Genomic DNA, 26651 nt, shown 5'->3' with positions numbered 1-26651 from the left:
AGGTGAACATCTGTACCCTTCTGCCGATGTTGCTGAGATGAGTGGCATGGGTCTAAAGAAAACAGACAACTTATGCACAACATTTTATGTTCTTCATATCCTGTTAGTTAGAGCAGCTTTATGGAAGCAGGCAAAGCTCTGGGAATGTTGCAGACATTGATTTTGCTATGAACTGTGCTATAACAGTAAAGCATCACAACCTGTCCCAATACATATGATTCCCACAGTTCTCACATACTTCTCAGTGATAACACTTCTTGCAGCATTATTACTGACATCAAAAAGTCTGGTGCAGTTGTGAAACTCTGGTGTTTATGGATTTGAATCCCTTGTGCAGTACATTTTGCAATAGCTTTCTGGAAAAGGAAAAAGCTATAACATCACAAAAGCTGTGTTTTAGGAAAATTACACAATAACAGTTTTCCTTTCTTTAGTTAGTACTAGACAAGTACTGTGAGTACTCACCCCATCTCAGAAAAATCTACAAGCTTAAGAAAGATAGTAGCCAAGTGTTAATTTCCAATATACATTGTAACTGCTCTGGGTTTTTAATTCACTAATGTCTTTTTCAAAAGTTTTTACTAATTAGTCTCTTTTCCCTCAGCATCTGTCTGTATATCCTTAACATTCAGAGCATTTCAAATTGTTGTGTTAACTAAAACAAAAAAAAGTCACATTTACTGAAATTGTTACAATCATCACAACCAGCCCACTGGCACAGACTCAGGGACTTTACATATATTACTAGTGAAACTGGACTGGCACAGAAGGGAGAAAGAAAACGGTCTCTAGTGGGTGCAGGGTTGGACTTTTTTGTTGTTCTATACTACATCGTGTTATATTTCTTTTGGCACCTGACATGCAGTGTGACATTATCGCAAGAACTACTGCAAGATTCTGCATTTGTGTGTTTGTGGGTGTGAGTTGCTGTGCACATCTGTCTATGCTCCTAGCTCTGCTGCCTGTCTGCAACAAATATCCATTACCTCAACCAGGTAAAAAGATTAAAATGCAGAGTTAAAGCCTACATCCATCTCCCAAGAGAAACTAAAAAGTTGCCCATTGTCTACTCCAATCCCATTTCCTTCCCTAGCGGGTCTTCTGGAATGTGACCAGCATGTTAACTTGGGACATTGATATGGCAGAAATAACCTCTCCTTTATGCCTGTAAACTGGCTAGGCATGGGCAATATTGCATCAGGAGAATTCATTGGTAGAGACCAGAGGTTAGCAGAAGACATATAATACATTGATTCAAGGGAGATGTGACTGTAGATCTTCAGTTGTCATGTGATGAAGCACAAGTAAACACTGAACTGATATGCTAACCTAACAGGGAGAGTACAGCTTGCATATAAAAAATTCCTTTTCTCCACGCTTAGATTGATGGTGAACAGATGGCTGCTTAATTCTTTGCATCTTGCTTCCCCCACCCACCAATAAAGACATATTTTCTCTTAGTATCCCCTTGATCACATACTCAGACAAATGTGGCTGTTAGCTGTTGCAATGGAATAACCCTGCTGTGATGTGCAACTACCATAAGGAAGCATTATAAGTTCACAAATGCAGCTGCCAACTATATTATACTAAATTAAACATGTATCCCCTTTTTCATGTTTTAAACATTTCCTCATAAATCAGATGATTGGTGAATTACAGACACTACTTTGTAAGCAAACTGAAGAACTTGTACTAGGAACACGAGCTGTGACCTGCAGCAGCAAAGAACATTGAGACCTATCCTACATGGAAGCTGAGGCACTAACAGCAGCTGACCTGCACACCTCTAGTGGGTGTATCTTGTAATGCTAAAAGCCTAAGAGATACAATGTCAAAACATGCTTGGTGTGATCAATACCTGATTTACAATAGAAAGTGCAACAAAAATCTGAGTAATACAAAACAATAAAAAGAGTTTAGCTTTTTGACAGCAAGCCTCTAATTGCCTTTATCACTCTTAATGATAAATGGTTACCTAGACTGTTTCTGAGCCATCTACTTTTTAGTGTAAAGAAAATAAAAGCTTTCTTTGCATGCATAAAGGCTGCATTTAGTTAGTTTTTTTCCTTTGGAAAAGACAGGTAATATAACAGACTGGTTACTCCCCCAAAACTTTAGTTCTGCTCTTTCCTAGTAATCCCAAAATTGCACTGTTTCACAGCATTACTGTTAAATCAGATTAAAGAGAATATTTCTACAGTGGATTTCCTGAGGCAGTTATCACTTACGTTTCATTTTACTGCTTCTTCTCATAAACTCACATCTCCATACATGTTACCTTTTCTCTTCCTTGGTCATTATCCAGGTTAAAAAGTAACCCATGCAAGGCTGACTTCCATAATGACTCTACAAGTTTTAGGCAGATATGAAATCCTAACCATAATGACAGGTACACACGGACCTACACTCCACCTCGCAAGGCTGGTAAACACTACTGCAGAAACACTTTGGCCATGCCATGCTTCTGTTCATCACTGATATTTTTAGTATGTATGGACTACATGTCTGCCTTTATAAGCTTCATATTGTTTACTAACTACCTGGTCAAGGTGTTCTATGACTCAGCTGTCATACTACTTAAAACATTCCTTACTTCTTTATTTTTTATCTACTTATTCATAAAACTATATGTTGTGTTAACAATACAATGCTGTAATATACACACACACACACACACGCATGCACGCACACAACTACACACCCTCCTCCACCCCACATAGGCATGCACACACCTCATTCCGATTGCTCTGCATGCTGACTGCTCCACAGGTTTTATGCAGCTCTGCATTACTTGTAATGTGATTTGGAATACTACGCAAATAACACTGCATAAAAGAATATTCTTGTTTTCTGCAGGGGGAAGTGTAGACTTATATAGTGCATTCCACTCTTCTTTAGTCCACAATCACTAACAATCTCTTCTCAGCATAGCCTAAATAAGTAGTAAAACAGATCCTGTAAGTAGAGAACTGATCTCACTTCTTACCGTGTCCTCCTCATCTTCATCTTCATCATCATCATAGTATTCCATCTCGTCAGTCTTCATGTTTGGTTCCAGGAAATCTGTTTCATCGTCTTCCTCGCCAACAAAAAACCTCGGAGCCGAGTTCTTGTCCTTGAATGGTGATGACATCACAGCCTCCCTGCCTTTTCATCACGGTCCGAGCCCATCATAGGTAAATAATACAAGTGGGAAAACAGGAGACAGAGATGACCACAGTGGCGTCAGAGTACAGAAAAGTATGCTATCTTCCTGTGGTTTTTGGTTAAAGGGAATTTAATTAACATGTCCAGACATACTAGGAGGATCAGGGTGTAATTAGTAGAGTCATTCATCTGTTGTTAATTATAGTAAACTGTGTACATAATCTCTGCAGAGCTACTGGATGTTCCAGTATGGTCTTCGTCTGCACACTCATTCTTACTCCCGTCAGGAAACAGTCAAGAATCTCAGAACACACAGATCCTGTAAAAATCAAAGAAAGCCGGCTTAAAAACTGCTGCCAGGAATCCCTGCTTTAATCCTTCATTAGACTTCTGTGGTATTCCTGTTGTATGCAGCTGGAAATCACAGACAGCTCCATGGTTTACAGCTACCATTAATGAACCTTTGTTCCGTCACTAGCAGTGTGACTGATTTCCACAATGTGCACTCCAAGAATACAGGCTTCTCAGACAATGACAAAAGCAAACAGATTTGTCCTCCACAAGCATTCCTAGAATACTGATGCCCCCAGAGCATGGAATTTCACTATGTACACTTGGTGCAATCTGAAACCCCAGTCTGCAGACCACTTTTTATCTGAAGTTACAGTCCTCTCTGGCTTATTCTCCACAGCTATCGTGCCCTTTCATGTCTCTTCTTCTTCAGTTGTTATCAGCTTGTGGATGTAATGATTTGCAGCAGATACCTACAAATACAATAAAGAAGCAAGATTAAAAAAATCTCAAAAGATGATAATTTACTATAATCTGTATAAAACACAAATGCGACTGTAATTTTGAAGATACAATAACTTTTTTTCAAACATATGTCTAAAACATTCAGTGATTTCAGATAATAAGACATTACTAAACCAATCAGTAGTAACTCAATTAACAATCACTGTAAATCTGAAAGGTTTTGTTTATCAAGCAATACAAAATGTGCTTTTAGGTAGAAGTCAGTGATTGTTAGTGAGCAGTAGCGGTGAAAAGTTCTAAAGTATAGAGTAAAATGTTCTAAAGTACAGACAACACACATCCCTTTTCCTGTCCACATCAAACATAATACATGTAAACAGGCAATTTTAGTACTTTTGGTATTTCTGCATACTGTGGTGTTTGACTACCCCAAGTTGTACTGACATAACTGAAATAACTCTACTTGTAATTTTTCCAGATGCAGCATTACCAAAAAAAACTCTGACTTGTAAACTCTTTGTACCTCTGCACATGGCTTACGGTTACTGCACTTGTGTTTACATTGTCTTGCAGTCTGCTTCTCCTGCATACGTGATAAACAAAGACATAAAAAGAGGAGTAACTGCCTAACTGGGTGAGTCAATGAAAATATCTTATTGCTGCTGCCAATAATTGGCAGTATTCTACAATTATGTTACTGTACCTGAAAAGGAGGGGTTTAAACTTCCCCCAAAACAGTGGACAGAATTATATAATTCCTGAAATGTTTGTTAAAAGCCATTCTAATGACCTGATTAATGATTAATATTCATCAGAGCTACATATAATCTGCAAAACAGTATAAGAACTGAATTGATTGCAGCTATTTTGACTCAAAAAGGACTCTAAATACACAATTTTTATTTATTTTTTATTATTCCTTTGCGGATGGGGTTATTCCCACTAGGCTAGTAGTCTCTTTTCAGGGGAGACCTGTGGTGGTTATTTCTACTACTAGAGAAAATTTGGCCATTGCATCGGAAAACTTCCCCCACTCTTTTTGATAGGTGCTGTATGTTCTTTTACATCCACCTGAGCTGCAACCAACTCAAGCAGCTGGGACCTCTGTTTAATATCTCATCAGAAGGATGGCACACCCTGGAGTCCAGCATCCCCCCAGTGCGTAATGAAGCTTTAGCAAACCAGTCACCTGGAGTTGGAATATAACCACAGGCTTCTGTTCTTCTAGCACCAAAGGGGTAAGTCTGCTACCTACTGAACCATATTACATTTCAGACAATTTTGTCCTTGCATTTTAAACAGCAATTACATTTAAATAACATTTTAGGGATAGCCCAACCTACTTCTCCAACTGTTCTGCATTTGTTTTTTTTAAGGAACCTACTCATACATTTTTCTGTATTTTCCAGTGTGCATATGTTGTAAAAGGGTCTATATTAGAACATCGAACATTTAAAATGTCGAGTATTCTAATATCGACCCGTTTTCAGCGAATGCTGAAAATATCGAAGAAACAGAAAAACGAATTTTTCCTAGAGAAAGAATTCAGTTGTCCATTTCTGTTGCTTCGATATTTTCAGCGCTCTGGTGGAAAGTTATGGGTCGGGTTCAGGTAAGTGTGCGATTGAGTGCGAGTTAGGTATGTGTGCAATTGTGTCGACATGAGGGTTAGGGCGGGTTAGGTGAGTTAGGGTTAGGGAGTAGGTTAGGTATGTGTACAATTGTGTGGACGTGAGGGTTAGGGTGGGTTAGGTGAGTTAGGGTTAGTGCGCGGGTGAGGTGAGTGTGCGATAGTGACGGACCTTAGGGTTAGGGTTTGGGTTAAGGTAAGTGGATAGTTAGTGGTGTGTGCATAGTTTAGTGTAGGGTTAGGTGTAAGAGTTTAGGTGTATGTGTGTGGATTGCTGTTTGGTGTGCTTGTGTTGTGTGAATGTGTTTTGGAACAGCAAATTTTTTCCCTAGGAAAAAATTCGCTGTTCTGAATGTTCGATGTTTAGTATTTTCAATTGATAGGGTTCGATATTAGAACACTCGACATTTTGAATATTCGGTGTTCTAATATAGACCCGTTGTAAAACAGAAGTATAAATGCTGATGTCAAGTAAAGACCACTCCCCCAAAGGACTCTCATTTCTCCTATGCGCTGGACAAGCTGGACAGCCTGTTTTACTGTTTACTTCTTTACATTGCAACAATGTTCTTAAAGAAGTATTTTTAATCTCAGCTGTGTCAGCACAGTGTTTTGAGGTGGTTGTAGCTTGTTTGCTGGTGGTCACTTCACAGATGAGCAATTGTTTACACTTTGCACGCTAGTAACTTTTCAGTGTTCTGATTTTGCAGCTTCCTCAGAAAAAATAAGACAGACATTTACTTGCTTTACAATCATCACTCTTTCTCCAAAATGCAGAGATCTTAGAGTGTGAATTACAAAGGGTGATATGGGGGTACAGGGCCCCCCAAGCACCCTGCTTTATGTGTGCCATTTCCTATTAATATGCCCAGCCTGAGTACTTACTTGGCTGAAATTTTCAGACAAATACTTTGCACCTGTGCAGTACTAAATATTATGTACTCTGTACCATGCCATAGCTTTAACTACTCAGATATGTTTGAAGCCTTATATAGCACAGGTAGTTTGAGAAAAGGACTGCATAGTAAATTAGTAGAGCTACATCCTGGGGGAAGGTACAGCTATGCAGGTGTAGTACAGGGTCACTGTCCTTACACTGCTATGAAACCTTATACTGTTAGCACTAAATTACCTCATACAATGCAAGCTGTCACTTGTCAATAAAGTATTTGTGTGTCATTGTAAGAAATTGCTCCAATGCAGGATTGAGTTTCATAAATGATCACTGTTGTCAGTGATCCGTCAGGCTCAAGATAATTTATATTGTTTACTGATGGAGTCAGACCTGAGTTAGTCATCCAGCTGTGGGTCCTCGAACTACACAGCAGTACACACTGTGACCAAATGAGGATGCAGCAACTGATAATACAAGAAAATGCTGATTAGAAATGGTACTGCTATCAACGGCAGCACGCTAATAATGAAATAGCGTAATGGCAGGTGTGTCCCCACCCCCATGATGACTGTTCTGTGGGATAAGTATACAATGGGCAAAGAAACCGATTACATATGTGCATCTTGCTCATAGTATACAGTAACCGTACACAGACTTGTGGGTGAATTCAGAAGTCTGAGTCTTACTCATTTGCGAATTACAGTTCCTTACTCATTTCAGTTTATGCAGACACCTATTAAACTCCAACCATTCTTATATAATGAAATCTTCTGTCTCCTTCTTCTTAGCTTGATTGTTGCTTATAGACAAATAATTGAACATAGGTATAATCGCAGAAAATGTGAGTTATAAACAAATTAATTACAGAGGATACCCTGCTGGGTGAAATATGTGTTTTAGCAACAGAATGAATGCAGGTATTTGTTGATCTCAGGTAGAAACAGACTACAGCAGAGATTAAATGGCTTGCTATGGGATACTGTGGAGAAACTTTTATGAGGAATGGCCGTAGTGGGATCTGAACCATTTCTACTTTATCAGAGGTGTGGTCTTCCGCACTTCAGCTTTGCTACTCCTTCTACTTTATAAATTGCTGCTATTGTTTTAACTGTTAAAAGTACTTTCAACCTATTTTGCCCATTGGACAGCTCCATTAGCAGCAACAGAATCTGCGATGAAATGTTAATTAACAAATCGTACTTTTAACAAAGAAAGATATGGTAGCTATTTGAACACTGATCATACATTGCATCTACCAAAGAATAAAACCAAAAGGGGATTGCACAGAAATCCTGCTGCTCTTTATAAAGTTGTGCTCTAAACAACTGAAAAAAGATAGTTAGCAATTAACGGGCTCTGCTTATTTCTGGAGTGGACAGGCTACAGTTACACAAAAGTGTCCTAGTGCCAGCCCTTCTGCAGTTGCCGTATTAATTGTTAATAGTGTGAAAGTGATCTCAATCTGTCTTAGCCTCAAAAAGAAACATAAAACTTGCATTCATGTTGCACAGCAAGACGTAAGCAGACCTGCAGATTTCAAGGGAATAGCTGCTGTTGCTATAGGCACTGATAAAGGATAGAGTTTTTTTTTTCCAAGAATGAAACATATTTTTGCAGGTTTTGCTGATAAAGGAGCTTTAGATTATATGATCCAGGCTTAATACTTGTCCCTCTTATACAGGAGAGTTAGCATTTAGGCAATTACATCCTTCAAACAAACATTAAAAGTAGAAAACATCTTGAGATTTTAGGACAAAATATATTTCTTAAATGTCCTCTAATTGTTTCCTTAAACTATGTTTTTTTATACCTGAAGCACTTAAATATAATAGGAAACAACAGAAACAACTGAAATTCTACAAACGTGAGAGTTTATAATGGCAACAAAGTGAACTTCTTTGCACTGATTCTGTGCATGGCTTTGGCTGATCAAAAAGGCAGGAGGATAAGGTGAAGTATCTAGGTATACCACTTGTGACCTAGATGAAGAATGAATAGCTGACTGCAAACAGCTGAGCAGATATCTACCAGCTTAGATATTGGAATGAGGACTGAGGAGTATAAGCCTACTTTTCTGACCCATGTTGAAGGTCATAGGTCAGCAAAAATTCAACTTTCTAAATGTGAAATGCTGAAAGATGTCTGTGAAGCATATGTAAAGATTTTCGTGGCTAAGTGTGGCCCAAGACATTTTGTTTTGTTCAAGAAGAAAGTACAAGCATGAGGCATTCAGTCAGTCAGTCAATCAAAAGGGCACGTGAAATATTGTTAAGTAGAAGCACATTGCAGCCCAAGATAAGTTTAAAACACTAGGCAACAGTGTTTGTGACTGTGAATTTGATAGACAGAACTATGCAAAGCTCTTGCCACCTGTACAATGCTCTAGATTTTCATACATGAAAAACAAGCCATTGTTATCTAGTATAATTTCTAAGTCTTAGGATCACAGGAAATTACTAGGCTAATGGCCATAGGGCCCTTACAACCCTAGCCAAGTTCTATCCTTACATCCACAATCAGCACCTATTGCCCCTGTCCAAGAGGGACGCAGGTGAAACCCCTGGGGTGAATTTATAGTTACCCATTCAGTTGTCCAGACTGCATTTGAGGTGGGCCAGTGAGGTGCTCTGTTTGACATGAAGTGGGAGTCTGTGTCAAAGTTGTGGTAACCTTTGTGAGGCAAATCTGTCCTTCAAGCAGGTTCTAATAATGTCACATACCAGGTTAAGGTCTTTAAAGTGAGTAACCCGTGTACCATTTGACTAATGGAGATGCAGCATTTTCAATAAAGCAGGGTCAGAGATTGCCTTATATGAAATGTAGAGATCACCTCTGAGTAGTCTGCATGAAAAAGAATAAAGTGACAGTGATTTCAGATGATCCAAATAGGGCAGATGCTAAAGAAAGATCTAGAATTTTCCTTGTGAGGAACCTTTGTGGTCTCCAATTGTTGCAGGTACTTGAAAAGGTACATAACAAAAGGGGCACTATGCTCAATTACTGGCCTGATGAGGGAAGTGTACAGGGAGGTTATAACTTCTTTTCTTCTGGAGGCAATGAGCTTACTTATGAGATGAGTGATACATAATGCCCTTTTTATCACTGCGGAGACATGGTGGTCAAAGGTAAGCTTATTGTCAACCAGTGTGTCCAAGTCTCTCACCAATGAGTGCATACTTAAGGTGTTGCTGTTGCTGTTGTAGTTAGCAGGAACATTGCCCTTACCAAAACAGATGATAATACATTTTTTGCATAGAGTTTAAGGCCATGACTTTGGAAACAATCATGTGTTTGTGTAAGACCCTCTTGCAGGATGTTGACAATATTTGGAGATTCATGACTACTTCCAGTTTGCAGTCATCAGCAAACTTTGTCAGCCACAGACCTTTAGATTTGGCTTGTTGTGACGACTCACCATTGGACCAGTAATTAAGGAGCCACAATCTTTACCACTGGAACCTGTGAGGAATGTTCACTAGGAGGATAACAGATACACACACGGTATTTCCAGATGCAGCTCTCTACATCAAGTGCAATTTCCCTTAAGAGCAGACAGAGACCACAGTCAGTCCATGGCTGGTTTCTCCCTCTTTCTCTAGATCCCCAGTAAGACTTCCCACTGGCACAGCTATAGAGTTGAGTCCTTAGCCAGGGTTCCAAGCCACGTCCTCCAACACTCTCTCTTTCCAACCACTACTTCATGTCCCTGCCCAAGAATCTGACACAAGCACTCTTGAAGATTTGTTTTACACACACACACACATACACACACACATGCCCGTGCATGTACACATGCACACACACACACACACACACACACACACACACACACACACACACACTGGGTAAGGCTGGCACAGATTTACTAGCTATGCCCTCTTTTTCCTGGACTATAAGGTAGTTACCACTGCCACAAGAACCCCTCACCAGCTACTTTAAGGCCCTTAACAAAGGGAGTCCAATTTCACTGTGTAATATTAATACTAATACAAATGATAGTTTGACCAAAAACAAGGCTATTAGGAGTGGTCCACACAGTGTCACCAAATAAATATGCAAGTACTGTCAGAATTTAAATATCTCTACAAAGGTCAGCCACAATGAAAGGTTTAAATATATTTAATAATGCATAATAAAAGAACAAGACAATACTAAACATATATTTACAGTGACAGAGTTCAAAAGCACAGGAAATATTTAAAATAACATTGCAGGATGGCTCAGACAAATAAAGAAAAACAATATCTAAACAAAGCTTTACTATATTCCTGACTATATTTAAGAGAGTTACTATACCCTAATAAATTACTTAATAGAGCAAGGCAGATGATGGGGTGAATGGTTCTTCTTGTTGTCAGGTCCAATACAGAATACAGACTGTTCTGTCTCTCAAAACAATATCTAAAATTTTACTGCTGGGATACTTGCAGAATGACATCACTTCTTGTCATCTGACGTCTAGTTCCCAGGCAAGACCCCCATTGCTGGAAGCTGGCAGGACTTAGCACCTACCTGTAAAAACACACACAAAAGGGCTTTTGCTCAGATCTTTGGCAGGTGCTGGAAGTCATAAAACAATTGCATGCATCTATGCTTCCAGAGTAGTGATTAGTACACCCCAAAGACAATACAGAAAGCTTCCTAGTATAGGTTTTGTGTCTCTGGCTGCACTGATACCTGTGAGATAGCATCTTTATGGCTTAGCCTAAAAAGTGATTTAATTTCATATATTTTTTTCTAAAGTTTGCTGAACTGAGGTTAACCCTTCAGTTTCCTCTATTAAAACATACACATTCAAACAGTTATAATAGTACATGTACATTTCTGTTCTCTCCAGTAAGGCATGTGTGTGTACATTTCAAACACAAGCACTTTACAAATACCTTTTCATCACAAATATCTGTACAAATCAGTTTGATATACACATGACATACAGTTCTAATATGTTTGTAACACCATCATCTTGTAAGAATCAGTCTGATATTCACAAATGACATACAATTATTTACAAAATTCCAGCTAGCTGTGTTGGCAGTACCTCCTTTTGTCATACCGCCCCCCCCCACTTCAAAGAATCAAGCTAGCTTTTCAAGTGCCTCTTGAGAAATGTTTGAGATGGGTGAGCCTATCTGGGAATACATTACCCCATACCTTGTCTTGAGATTCCATCTGTGTTGGCATTGCTAACCCCAGTACAGGGCTGCACTGTTATATCATATGGTTGCAACCCTAGGATCCACCATAGTAACTTGGGATTTTTCTGGCTGGCTGTAGGCATGAATCTCTCTCAGAGTAGTCCTTCCTTCTACTGCAAATACTTAACACAATCGCCTCCCTGTCATGTTAAGATTTCATGGTGTTAACATGGTACAAATTTGTGCCCCTGCCTCCTGACTAGTAGTTCTACCATGTAGTTAAAAGCACTGGCCTTCCTTCCTACTTTGAAGAGGCCCTCCCAAGCTGCCTGCATCTTATTGTGTCTGACAGGAATGAGAACCATAACCTGCTGCCCCATAGCATACTCTCTGCCTCAAGCATTCCTGTCACACTGGACCTTTTTCTGCTGCTGGGCTCCTGACAGCTTCTCCTGGGCCAAGCCCTTGAGTTCCTTGAGCCTTTCCTGAGGTGTAGGACATATGCCACAGCAGACTCCTTGTGGGATTTACACTCACCCTATCACTCATTGCAAATCAAATCTAGAGTTCCCCTCACCCTGTGCCCATACAGCAACTCAAAAGCTGAGAAATCTGTGGATTCCTGGGACACCTCTCTATAAGCAAATAACAGATGGGACAAATATTTGTCCCCCTCCCTCTTAAACTGGTCTGCAAATAGCCATAGCATGGTCTTTAGTGTAGAGTTTAACCTTTCCACAAAGCCATTAGTCTGGGGATGGTAGGAGGAGGTCTTTAGGTGCTTCACCTCACAGTGCTTCCGCAGATAAGCCAGCAGGTCTGACATGAAATTGGCTCTTCTGTCAGTCAGTATTTCTTTTGGGAAACCAACCCTGTTGAAAATCTCTAATAAAGCATTTGCCACCTTTTCTGCCTCAATGGAGGGTAGGGCCACCACTTCAGGGTATCTGGCAGCATAATCTACTTCCACTGGGATATACTTCTTCCCTGTGGAATTTGGAGTATTCAGAGGCCCCACAATATCTTAGCTACCCTCTGAAATGGCTCCTCAATCACAGGCAAAGGCATCAAATGAGATTTGACCTCATCTCCTGCCTTGCCTACTTTTTGGCACTGCTCATAGGTCCTGCAGTACTCTGTTACATCCCTTGCAATCCCAGGCCAATAAAAGTTCTGCATAATACATCTCTTGGTACACTTTATACCCATATAGCCTGCAAAGGGAATATCATGGGCTATGGCTAGAAGTGCCAGATGGTAGGCTCTGGGCACTACCAACTGCTTTATTCTCCCACCCTCTAGCCCTCCCACAGGGGTCCATTCTCTATGCAGTAACCCTTTGTTCTAGTGTATGGAATCCCCTTTTCTTTGGAAATTGGGTTCCTCCCTAGCTACCCCCCTCAAGCCTTGTAATGTAGGGTCTGAAAGCTGAGCCTGTCTAAACTCTCTCTTTGTAACCCTTCTCATCTCCCCTTTCACAGGAAGTCTGGTATCCTCTGACAGCAGTGCCTCACTGTCAGCCTGGATACTACTACTCATCTCTGCCCTTGCAGTCACTCTGTCCAAGGGAACATCAGTACCCACCAGCAGCTGTGGCTCACCTTCAGTCACACTGATAAGAGGGTAACTCCCTCCCAGAAGTAGCCACTTAACCAGTCCTGGCTTCAAATGTTTAGTTTGCCTGGGTTCCTCCAGGCTACCAGACCCACGTGCCTGTCTCCAGGCCAGACTGCATGTAACTGCATGCACACAAGGTACTGCATTATCAAAATCATTCCCTATCAAGACATCTGCAGGCATATCCTCAAACATACCTACTTCCTTCCTTCCTTTTCCACCGTTCCATTCAAGGTGAACCCTAGCCAAAGGTATTTGGAATGGGTTCCCTCCTAAAAATCTGACTGGATTAGACTGCCCAAGCAAGTAGTGCTCCTCTTTAACTATTGCAGGCTTCATAAAGGTTAGGTCAGAGGCTGTGTCTCTCTTAGCAGTAGCCTGTTTCCCATCTACTAAGATAGGATATAACCTCTTGTGGTAGTTTGGCACCCTTGTTGTCTCCACACAACTTACCACTGGCATTCTGTTATTCCCAGCAGGTGTTGGAAGTCATAAAATAATTGAATACCTCTGTGCTTCCAGAGTAGTGATTAGTTCACCACAAAGATAATACAGAAAGCTTCCTAGTACAGGTTTTGTGTCTCTGGCTGCATTGAAATCTGTGAGATAGTATCTTTATAGCCTAGCCTATAAAGTGATTTAATTTCAGATATTTTTTTTCAAACGTTTGCTGGACTGAGGTTAACTCCCCAGTTTCCTCTGTTTAAACATACACATTCAAACATTTACAATGGTGCATGTACAATTCTGTTCTCCCCAGTAAGCCACACTGTGCGTACATTTCCAAAACAAGCACTTTACAAATACCTTTTCAACAGAATTGTCTGTACAAATCAGTTTGATATACACAACATACAGTTCTAATATATTTGTAACACCAGCATCTTGTATGAATCAGTTTGATATTCACAAATTACCTATAATTATTTACAAAATTCCAGCTAGCTGTGCTTCAGTACCTCCTTTTGTCACACTTGTACTTCAAGTGAAATACATTCCAAACAGTAGCGGTCCCAGAACTGATCCCTGTGGAACACCACAGGTTACAGCTCTGCTGTTGGAGGTGGATTCCCCTATTTTGACTATATGGTTGTGCTATAAGGGTTGGTACCTAGCATGTAGAGTTTGTCAATGATGCCTGAGTGGGGGATAGTGTCAAATGACTTGGATAAGTCTAGGTAAAGGCTGTATGCACAGATTTCCCCTCATCCAGGGCCTTGGTTACTGTCTTGAAGAAGTCCGCCAGGTTTAACAGTCATGATCTCCCTTTGACAAATAAAAACCAAGTAAGGTCAAGTGTTTGGAGATCACCTATATCTTTGCTGATAAGGTCCATGATTATTTGCTCTATGGCCTTGGAGATAAAGCTAGTCAGACTAACAGGTCTACAGTTCCTGGGGTCAGTGGAAGCACCACCTTTGTGCAAGGAAATAATAGTGGCCATTTTCCATTCAACTGGGATGAAGCCAGTGCTTAGGCTATGACTGACAAGAGTACCCAATGGTGTTGCTAATTATTTTGGAGCCCATGTAGGATGCAGCCTGGGATGTTATCAGGTCCCATAGATGTTGTGTTCTTGGCCTTAGAGAGGGTGTTAATGATCTGCTCTTTAGAGATACAAGGTAGGGGACAGGTGGTAGGGATGTCATGAAGTACGTGTGGCAGGAACAGGGGATGAAGTTTTCACAGAGCCAACAGTTTAGCTATGTCCACAGGCTTAGTAAATGTGGTATCATTAACTACAAGTTTGGCTCAAATATGGGCCTTTCCTTTTAGGTTATAGATGTAACTAAAGAATGCCTTATGACTGTCTTTAGTTGAGGAAGCTAATTTGGATTCATAGTTTGCTTTGGAGGACTTCACAAGAAGTCTTATTCGCTTGTTTAAGTGATGAGGGAGTGTTTCCAATTTATGGCTCGCTCTCTCTTACTCTTAGATAGCAATTTTTTCCTTTCCTCTTATTGTAAAGCCTGTTAATGGCAGTTGTCCACCAGGCAGGTTTGCTCTTCCTTGAGGAGCTTGTTTTGGTTCTATCAGGTACAGCAGAGTCAATGCAATTATACAGGTGTTTGTATAAAGCACTGGTGTAGAATTTGGTATAGTTGCCAGTTCAATCTGGGAGGGGGGTGCAGAGAAGCTATTTATACCATCCCATAAGAGGTTATGATTTGCTTTGGTAAAGTTTTTTAGTTTAGTTGCTGCTGGGGGGTCAGGTGTGATACTTACTTCAAATGAGACTGATTTGTGGTCAGATCTCACCAGGGAAGATCTCACAGCAGGACTGTTACAGTGGTTCCCCCATATTGGTAAGCACCAGATCTAGGATGTTGGCACCCTGGGGTCAACCAGCTGGTCCATGGCACTGGAGTTAACGAAGTTGAGGAACCTTTGGGCAAATGAGTTTGAGCTTGAATAATTTACCCAGTCAATGGACAGGTAGGTAAAGTCACCCAAAACCATGGTATTTGGATGTATCTTGATAGAATCTAGTAGTTTCAAATAGGCAGAATGGGTGTCCTGATTCATGGAGGGGGTCTTGTAGCTGGCAATGACTTGAACAGGTGTCCTGTCAACAGTTAATTGCACCTGAAATATCTTCAGGAATCATGCTGTTTGACCAATCTGGAGGTGTATTTATCTTTAATGAAAATTAATACACCTCCTCTTTTAGTTATCATGCCTTCAGTTTGTGGAAGGGGGTGTAACCTGGTATGGCTGGGGTGCTTTCCACAGCCTTGAACAAGGTCTCCGTGACTACACAAATGTCTGCTTCTTCCAAGGTGAGGACTGCTTCCAGTCAGTGCAGTTTCATTTTGACTCCTAGCATTTAGCAGCGTGATCTTGAGGTTATTTTTAGAAAAGTTTTTACATAGGGAATTTTGTCTTTGAGACACTGCCTAAAAAAGGCATTATGGGGGTGGCAAGAGCCTTAGCCAGTAACCAAAATCCTAGGGGGTGACAGAAGAAGACAACCTCTCACAAAGCATCGAGTTCTGTCGATCAGGTCACCCCAGGCTGACAGATACTGGATCCCCTTAGAATGACACCAGAAACTAAGCCAATTATTGAAGTCAATCATTTTCTGTTTGTATTGAGGGATCATCCTAGGTGAAGGTAAAATGCTGCTTAAGGCTAGGGACATAACTGCCCAAGACACACAGTCCAAGAGCTCAGTCATGTCTCTCTTCATATATCCAAGAGAAGTAAATCACAAGTCATTCACACCAACATGGACTATGACAGAGTAATAACAGTACCTGTTGTTGAGAGACTTGAGTGCATGTGTGATATGGCGTATCCTGGCACCTGACAGATAGATGACCGTGACATTTTCCTTATCCAGCTTGGTGAGAGGGACATCTGTCTGTCTCACGATGGAATCACCTATGACCAATATGTTTGGTTTTGTAGTTTGCCTTAAGGGCTTGACAGGTAAGACACTGGTATATAAGCTATTATGTGTAATGTGTTCTGCAGAGGAAGTATTATATGTAGCATGCTTGTGTTTGTGTTTGGGAGGTCTCTGGTGATTAGATATGTTTCTGGTGAGGACCTCCACATATGTAGGCATGTGTGATGCAGGTTTGGGTGGTGTAGCAGGTGAACTGTGCATCCTGACAACCCGCTCATTGTCATATGCACTAACTGGTGTGGGAGAGAGTATTGATTCAAGGTTCTTAATATAGTTTCATCTCTCATATGTTGAGTTTGTGTGGACTAGGAGTAGAGGATTGTTGGTGAACATGAGGCAATTGCTACACTGCCTCAAAATGCCCATGTCAACCAAGCTGACTAGGAAAACTGTGGGAAAACTGTCCATCCATAGAATTAAGTACTTAAGAATGGCTAGTGGGTGAGTGGTGTGCTGGTACCTCTGAGGCTAGGCTTAGTGTTCCACCTGACAGAGCATGGCCATGAAAAACCGCTGCAGGACCACAAGCTAAGTGCTAAGGGAAAATTTAACAAGCAAAACATTTGTGTCTAAACAACCAACAGTAACCACTGCTATGCAGCAGTGCACAATAGTGCGCTACACACAGAGAAGAGCAAATGCAGGCCTTAAACAAAACAAGTGATAACCTTTTTAACTAGCACTAGCCAGTAAGGATGCTCTCTCTGAGCACTACTCCAATCACTGTTGATTATATGGGACCCAGACAGCACTCTCCTCCCACAAGGGGTGCAGAAGGGCCTTTGCCTACAAGGATGGATTAAATTTAATTCTCAGGCATTACAAAACAGACCCAGAAACAGCAAACCTGGAACTGGGCTATGCTGCAGCTGAACTAGTGCAGTATACAATAAAATGTGACAAAAAACAGTTCAGACAATTCAAGCAAACAGTAAAATGCAAATACAAATTAAATGTGCAATATTAGAGCAAACACAGGCACTTATACTTAGTTGGCAGCAACTGATGCCTCAGATCATTCAGTATATCAGTGAAGAGCTGGTTTTAGTGCTCAAGTGATACCACTCTAGATTCAACAAGTCTAAATCTAGCCTATGCTATAAAATGCAGAACTACTGGAAGTTCAAAGTACATAAAATCACAGTCAAAACAGCAATTTCCACTCAGAAGGAAGTAGGCCTCACTCTCTTGCCAAAAGAGTCTAGACCACAACTCTCCCAGTGTAAAATAACTAATTTGGAGTCCAAGTGCTTAAATCAGAACAAAGACACTTTCAGAATAACAGACACAATGAGCCTTCAACCAGCAATTCCCAGCTTAGATGAGTGTAGGCTATCCTCTCCTGTCACAAGAGTTTAGATCACAAGTCTTCCTAATGTAAAATAACTGGTTTGGAACCCAAGTGCTTAAACCGGAACAAGGACACTTAGAAAAACAAGGGTACTTAGCCTTCACCCAGCAATTCCCAGCTTAGAAGGGCAGATGCCACCATCTCCTCCCACAAGGGTGTAGACTGCAAACCTTCTTAATGTAAAATAACTGGCCTAAAGCCCAAGTCCTTACACCAAAACTGAGAGACTTAAGAGTAACAATTGCAATTTAATCAGGCAAGTAACAGGCAGTAATAAATGTAGCAGAATAAATGCAATTGAACACTTAAGAACAAGCAACAAAAGCAAAATAAAATAATAAAGTAGGAAGTGACACAAATAAGTAAAAGCAGCTGAAAAGTGTTTTTTTTTTAGGTAGAAAGGAAGGAAACAGAAGATAATTCAAGGATAAGAAAATAAGGGGGTAAACAAGCTAAAATGTCTGTGGCAGTGAGTATGCAAGTAGCACATTCACCTTTGGAGCCTGGAATATCAGAAGGCTGTGCATTCTATCCCCTGCACACCAGACGCTTAGATTTGTATTCCATCGCTGACATTACAGTTGATTTCTGGAGGGTGCTGGTCATAGCTTAGGTGGATGTTTAAACCCATAGCATTTATCAAAACCAATAGGGGAATTCACTCTCCTTGTTAGACTTCCTTACTTATTTGAAACCAGGCCACATGCCTAGAAGGAGTAACTAACTTAACAACACCAAGCAGTAAACAAGTAAATAAATAAATAGTGTGGTACAGCAAACTAAAGTTGCTGCGTTTGTCACTTTGTGAAACTTAATTAGCTGTACCCTTGTGAATGCCAAAGAAATGCTATTCAGACTGTGTAAGGTTGGTGGACAACTCCTACACATAGAACTGAGATAAAAAAACACAGCAGAATAACAACGTCCAGTTAGGTTCCGAACTACAGTGCTTTCTATAGACTATTGCCCATAACTGTTTTCACTGAGAGCTCTCTAAAGGCATACTGAGAGGTGAACTGGTGAATCTGTAAAAGTGAATATGGGTCTATGTATGCCCTCTGGTGGACTGGCAACATGTCTGGGTCTGGGACTGGTCCTTCTGCCCTATTTATGCTGCCTGCTGTGATAATATCCATTAGCTCTCCCACCATGAACAAGTAAAGTCAAGTATCAGAAAATAAGTAAGTGAATTTCTACTGTGCCCATCTCTGTGGAGCGGAGGGACGAAGTTATGGCTCCGGCTCAGGTTACTTGAATTTGATTACAGCTCTGATGCTGGAAGACATAGGAAGGCCAGCATAGGACAGAGTAGTAAGCACTGGCTTTCCTATCATGGGAAGGAGAGAATGGTGGTCCAGTAGCTTAACTAACTAATTATTAGTTCCATTTCAGCTTGTTCAGTTCTTAATGTGATGTCACCACCTCGTAACTTTTCTGCAAGCACATGTATGATCATGAAAGTAAACCGATGTGCAAGATTCATTAAAATATATTTAAATAGTGGACTTTTCTCATCATGAAGTCATATGCCACTTATATGTTTAGAAATACGTCCTTTCAGTTGTCGGTTTGTTTTCCCCACATAATAACAATCACTGAAGCTACAGATTGCAACATAAACAGTGTTTCTAGTATGGCAATCTGCATAAACATTAATATAATATTTCTTCTTTTGTACAGGGTGTATGAATGCCTACAGATTAGAAATATATTTGCAGTGTATAAACTCTGCATTGGATCATCCCTATTCTGTCAGATTTCAAATCGACTTCTATATAGTTCTTATAGCAGAGTTGTTACTGCAGATTGAGATTGTTTCTAAAATTGAAAAGAGGGTTTATTAACAACGATGCTTCTGATCTTATTGTTTGCTATCAATATTTTCTGATTGGATCTGATGGTATCACAAATTTATTTACTGTAATTTGCATAAGTGAGAATGACTCTATTGGTCTGCTGTGACCGTTGACTATTTATTAGCTGTTCACCTTGTAGTTCACTTGAGAAGATTCGTCTACCTGTAATTGTCCTCAAGTGTTGAATGATGGAAGTTCCTATTTGTTGGGAAAATGAACAGACAACTGAAAGAATATAAGAACTGAACAAGCTGAAATGGAACTAATAGCAGAGATGCAGGCTTACAAACCACCTGGTCTTAATGCCAATATGCTGTTTAAGCCTCCTCTAAAGGGACGGAGGTTGTTTAAATAACTTGGATGCATTTTTCAATTGCTGAAGAATAATGAATTTTAACTGTATATGACTTTTTCTAGAATATGGTTGATAGTATCTTGGTGTTTTCTGATTTGTTTGATTTTGAAATTACAGCTTTTCATAGGTAGTTTATCATCCTGAAATGGATTGGATTTAGTCTCTCCTATAACCACCAATACTGACCATATGTGTTAATGTAAAGGCATGTTATCTATTTACGTGGAGGTATATCTTATCTATGTAGAGATATATCTAGATTGGTTCTCATTGCTGTTATAGGTTCGGGCAAAATTTCGGCATGATATTTATATGTAGAACGTTTTTTGAACATTGTTTAGACATTGGATGGTGCGGAATATACTCGAGGATTAGGTTTGTTTCTAGGGGGGTCTTTACTGAAAGTGCTGATTGGTTAAATGATAGCAACATTGGTTATTCATTGGTCACTTGGATAAGCCAATGAATCATTGTTATTAGGGACAGAAAACTAATGACAATCTGAGATTTTCGTTGGATAATACTAAATAGCTGTATGGGAATGACTGGCTAGTCTTAAGGGAGCTTCTATAGAAAGTGTGGTTGGTTAAGCGGCAGCGACATTGGTTACTCATTGGTTATTGCGTTAAGCAAATGAAATATTGTAATTAGAGCTAGAAGACCAATGACGCTTTGAGACTTTTATTGGATAATATTGAACAACGTTATGAGAATAACAGGCCATAACAACTGACTAAGATGAGTCAACTTTATGCCTTGGGTGATTGGTTGGGGGACAAAACAGCAAGTGCTGATTGGTCGTTTAGGTCCAATAATCGGTTTATATTTATTCGATTTTTTTGACTGATCTGAATATTTTAATTTGGGAATTGTTGCGCATTTTATCCAAAGTTTATGGGTGGAATGAATGTTTAAATATGAAGTGATGCATGATATTATTAGATCTTATGAAGGGTTGGATTACCCAAAAGTGCTTATCCTTTGTTTTTATATAGTTCATAATGTAAACTGCCATTTTTTGACTCTTATTTTTTATTGTTTTTGTATTGCATTATTAAACCGTGATTTTAGTACCTCAACTTTGAGAATATGCAGAGTTTGTTTTTGCCTGTATATATATATATATATATATATATATATATATATATATATATATATATATATATATATATAGTGATCCATGTCTGTGCACAATGAAATGAATACAGCATTTTTTATCACCGGAATTGCAGAAGCAAAAAATGCCCACAACTAAAGGATGTCAGTGAAAGATGGTAACCCAATCTGGTCTGCAATCAAAACTTTCATGAGAAATTTGTAACAGCATTTATAGAAGTTTTGGTCATTTATGGACCAGCAGAAATATTCTGAAGGACCTTTAAGTTATTACCTATTTATTTCTGTTATCCTAAATCTTGTCTTCCATATGGGATGCAAGCAAATGTAAACCATTAAAAAATATAAAGAGGAAGTCGGCCTGGTCACTATGATAGGTTTTGGAGAGCTTTTTGTTAGTACTGGTTTTACTAGTGATAATACATTCTAGAAGATCATGACAGGGTTGGAGAAAAAGTAGAAGAGAAAAGGACTTCAGAATTCTGTTTACACGTCTTGGTAATTTACAGCTTATTTCTATTTACCATGCTGTTTGTAAACATGAGCATGTTATATGCAGACTACGGAAAGGCATACTGCTATGTATGGATTTGGAAAATGCTGTTTCTGGGAATACTGTATGTGGAAATTGAAGATGCTAAGTGAGTACGTGAACTGAGAAATTTCAAAATCCATACCTGAGAAATAAACTGGAAATGCCATATGCAAGGCTTGGAAATGACAGTTGTAAAGAGAAATGTAGTTCTGTATGCCAAAATGAGATCACAAAGACAGACGTAGGCCATAATGCAGATTCCACTATTAATGCACAATTATGCAACACATGTTCTTATTATATGCAGGGCAGTGAAACCTTACACTACCAAAGTATTGTCAGAGGGGCAAGAACTACTGCCTGCAGAATGTTTAACAACAAAGCTAAAGCTTACACTCTTCCTATCAACATACATATTAATAGAGCACTTTTTAGATGCCGCATATCCTGATGTGTCAAAAGGTATCTGTAAGATTAAATGTCCGTGATGTGAGCATCATTAATTTAGAAAAAACACTGAATGCAAATAGTCTTCTACTTCCTCTCAACCTCTTAGCACAAGAAATCTGAACAAAGCCTGTGATAATTGGGGGACAAAGGCAAAAAACAATAGGGACATGTTTTAAATATTGCTCTTATAAACGTAGAAAGTTGTTAGAGTAATAGGATGTGAGTTAGCATGCATTTTCTGAAGGATATGAATTCTGAAACCCAAATGCATGTCATTATTTAGTGACTTTGATCCTTAGATCATCCCAGTGATTTGTCAAAAAAACAAAATTTTTATGAGGAACAGATCAAAAGTATGAAGCAAAAATCTTGGACATTCTGCGAAATCTATACACTAGACAGGTATGTTCATGACTGTTTTCAGCCACCTTTGGTAATGCATCTAACTGCTTGTATACAAAGGGGCTTTGAAGTGTGTTATATAGCATTACAGTGTTTTATAGCATTACAGTCAGTTCAATTTATGTGTTTTTCTTTCCATTAATACTCAGTCATCAATACTGCTTTCCAAACAAAAGCAAAAAACTCCCTTACCAGCCTCAGTAAGAAGATGACATAAAATCCTCCAAAGCTAGTTACGAAAATAAAACTGCTAAAGATTCCAAAGACAACCACAAGGCATTCTACAGCTATGTCAAGAATCTAAATGGCAATGCTCAGATCTGCTCTGAGCTACAAGAGAATGGCATTAAATATACTGATCCCAAGGATATTGCCAATATCCTGGCAGATCGATTCAGTACATACTTCACCCCCCTCTCACCCTCTAAAGGGCCCATCTCAATACTAAAAGATTGCCAAATTCCTTTTATAACGGCCACACAGGTAAAAAATGCACTCTCCAAAGTTAAGTATACAGCATCTATGGGACCAGATGACATCCCAGGCTGTGTACTACATAAACTACAAAATGAACTGGCACCTCACCTAAGTGTTATGTTTAATCATAGCCTCACCTCAGGCTTCATGCCCACTGAGTGGCACACAGCTACATCCTACTCCATAAGGGGGGGATCCACCTTGGATCCTGGGAATTACCGCCCCCATCAATCTGATGAGCCTGATTTGCAAGGCCACGGTACATATTATCATGGAACTTATAAATAAAGACATTGGCAACCTTCAAACACTGGACCCCGTGCAGTTTGGGTTCGTAAAAGGGCTGATCTTGTCTCCTGAGCCTGATTGACTTCTTCGAATCAGTCTCCAGAGCCGTAGACAAGGGTAAGGTGGTCCACACAGCCTATCTGGACCTTGCCAAGGCCTTCAACACCATCCCCCACTCTGGAATCATAGATAAACTTACTAAGTTGGGCATTAATTCCTACATCACTCGATGGGTTGCCAACTGGCTTACTAACAGAACCCACACTGTAAAAGTAGCCAACTCCAAATCCAGCTCCAGACAAGTGACAAGTGGAGTACCTCAGGGTTCAGTCCTGAGACCGCTCTTGTTTGGCATCTACTTCTCTGAAGTACAGGCCAACACTAAGGGACTCTGGCTAACAAAGTTCGCAGATGACTGAAAACTGGGAGCCATTATTGAATCCCCAAATTATGTGAATATTCTACAAAAGGGCCTTAAAGAAACAGATGCTTGGTGCCAGAGACATGGGCTCAAGCTCAACGCCAAGAAATGTATAGTTATCCCCTTTGGTAAAAAACATGTACCCATGAATTACCACATAGGTGGCAGTACATTAAACACCAAAAGAGTGATAAGAGATTAGGGACACAGGTGGTCAGTGGTCTCACCTTCGATAATCACATCGCCACAACAGTCAGGAAATCCTTCTATGTGACACAACCCATCACTAAGGGCTTTTCATCCAGAAAAAATTAGGTCATTGTCCCACTATACTCATCCCTCATTAGACCCATTATAGAATACAATGCTCCATTTGGTATGCACCTCTCAAGACATCTGCAACAACTGAAAAGGCCGCAGAAATACCTCACTAAAATAATCACAGGCCTAAAGCAGATGCCCTATGCTGACCATCTAAAAAAACTCCACCTATACTCTGTCGCATATCATCTACTCAGAGGCGATCTCTGCTTAACATACAAGGTCATGTCAAACCCAGAGCTGTTGGACATACTACACTTAAATAAATCCCAATCCCTCAGAGACACATGCTCCAGGGATCTAAACCTTGTCATCACAATGAACAAAACATGCTGGAGGGATAGGTTCCTGACCCAGAGACTCCCCAGTCTCTGGAATAGACTGCCCATACATGTCAAGCACAGCGCCTATTTGGCCCTCTTCAAAAGGAACCTTGATTACTGGATGGAAGATAGGAAATTCACCCCGGGGATCACGTTAGTCACCCTGCTAGACAGGGGTCAAGGGAAGTAAATACTGTGGGAAGAAATAGCCAGGGAATTGTTATGGCTAGGCTTGTATAGGCCCTAGGGCCGACAGCCTAGTACCAACCTATGAACCTATGAAGCAATGAACATATATTTTATGGGGAAATTCTCCTCCCCCAACTATTGAAGTGAACTGACTCCAAGATTACCATATCCTGGATGCATGCAAATTCTTGTTTTTCTAGCAAAATGCAAAATATTTCCTGCCCAAGGGTATAGCAGAATCCCTTGTAGTAAACTGTGTCCAGATCACTATCAGTGGAACGGATTTGGCAAAACATTATTTTATAACTATTTCATTCCACTGTATCTGCACCTTTGATTACATCACATTACCTTTTATTCTAACTGCCTCAGTGATACAAAAGGTCATAATGCCAGGCAGAAAATATTTTCATCTGTTACGTGTGTCTTGTCAGAGGCAAAATGGGAGCAGTAGTACAATGAAATTAATTGTACAACAGCACACTGAGGGAATCAAACTGGAGACCACAAGATGAAATTAACAGCTTAAAGCCTTAATCCACTTAACTACTGTGCAAGACAAACATTACTGCAGGAATATGGCTTCCAAATATTCCTATACTATATATAAATAAGCACCACTGTCATCATACACATAGAATTTTTGATGGCATAGCCCTAAAAACATATGAAATGATGCCATATTATCCGGTCAATAACAAAATAACATTTACACTGAGAGCATAATGAGAACACACACAGCATAATATTAAACACCATCTGAGCAAGAGAGGCAATGCTGCTTTAAGGTCTCATTTAACTTTTCCAGTACAGGCCCTTTATTTATCTTAACCATCAAAAAGAGGAAGAATCAGTAAGAAACAAAGAGAGACAAACCTGTTAATCCTCCACTAAGACTGTTGCATAGCACACAGTATGAAAATGAACTTACAAAAATGTATCCTTAAACCCACAGTTGCTAACCCTCACCTCCATATTCAGTGACACAAGGCTGGTAACAGCTATGGCACAATGCAGCAGTGGCATAGTACCACTATGCATCATGAGGCAGGGTTCCAAAGGATTATGTGAGTGAGCATTTGGGGAACTCCTGCTTTATGTTCATTTATTTGTTGAGTCATTCTCCAATTACCCACTTAATCCAGAGCAGAGCCACTGACAGCCAAAGCATATCCTGGCAGTCTTTCACTGACATCTTTAACAGGCAGTTTAGAGAATTGCTATTTCATCTATGGCATGCCACTGGGATGTGACAGGAAGATAAACACATATGGACATAAGAAGGGCATGTAAACTCCACACAGAAGGCACTCCAAGCAGGCAACAAACTGGGGAACCAAAACCGATGAAGCAGTAATGCCAACTGATATATGCTGATTCTATCTACACAACAATGCAAAATGAAACATAAATGTTACAATAATACCAGCATGTGTTCATAACAACTGTAATGACAGAAAACAGGAAATAAAACACATTATTCCAACATTTTACAGAGCTACAGAGAGGGAACGCACTATCTCACCAGCTGAGACTTCATATTTCTGGCTTTGCAACAACTCCATGCTAGACAGTGGCAATAAAAGAGGGGTGAGAAACAGCATATCTCTAGACTGAGGGCTTAACCAGAGACCAGGGCATGGTTGTAAGTACTATATGTCTATAGCCATTCCACTAGCCAGGGTATGGGTCATCTGATACAATAATAACACCTGATAAAATCTTACTTTAACATTTAGTGTTAATTTTATCATTAAAACCTTGAATATATTGTTCTGTACAATATTGTTGCTTACTATTTTTTGTGTTCTTATTTTTGTTATTATTATTACTCCAGGTTTTTGCTACTTAGTGTACATGTTACTCATGCTCTTTGATGCTTAATCTACATTGACTTGCCTTATGGCCCAGGTAGAGGCTGAATTCAATCTTGTCTCAGTCCGTTTACCCAGCTAACAAAGTTAAATAAATA

At 39.9% G+C, this 26651-nt stretch overlaps 1 protein-coding gene across 1 annotated transcript in view; it reads right to left on the bottom strand.

Annotated features, from left to right (window-relative positions):
• The window catches only part of LOC122806915 (inositol hexakisphosphate and diphosphoinositol-pentakisphosphate kinase 2-like), a 1544141-nt gene that overhangs the window by 1358995 nt on the left and 158495 nt on the right, over nt 1–26651 (bottom strand). Inside the window, exon 2 of the mRNA XM_044077730.1 lies at nt 2990–3914. Within this exon, the coding sequence (XP_043933665.1) occupies nt 2990–3136 (147 nt within the window). The 5' untranslated portion in view covers nt 3137–3914. The remainder of the gene's footprint in view (nt 1–2989; nt 3915–26651) is intronic.

Source organism: Protopterus annectens, chromosome 7.part0 (genome assembly GCF_019279795.1).
Source record: "Protopterus annectens isolate FY-2018-M chromosome 7.part0, PAN1.0, whole genome shotgun sequence".
Classification (NCBI taxonomy): domain Eukaryota; kingdom Metazoa; phylum Chordata; order Ceratodontiformes; family Protopteridae; genus Protopterus; species Protopterus annectens.
Note: the sequence above shows the minus strand (reverse complement) of the source record. Positions and strands in the feature narration are given on the sequence as shown.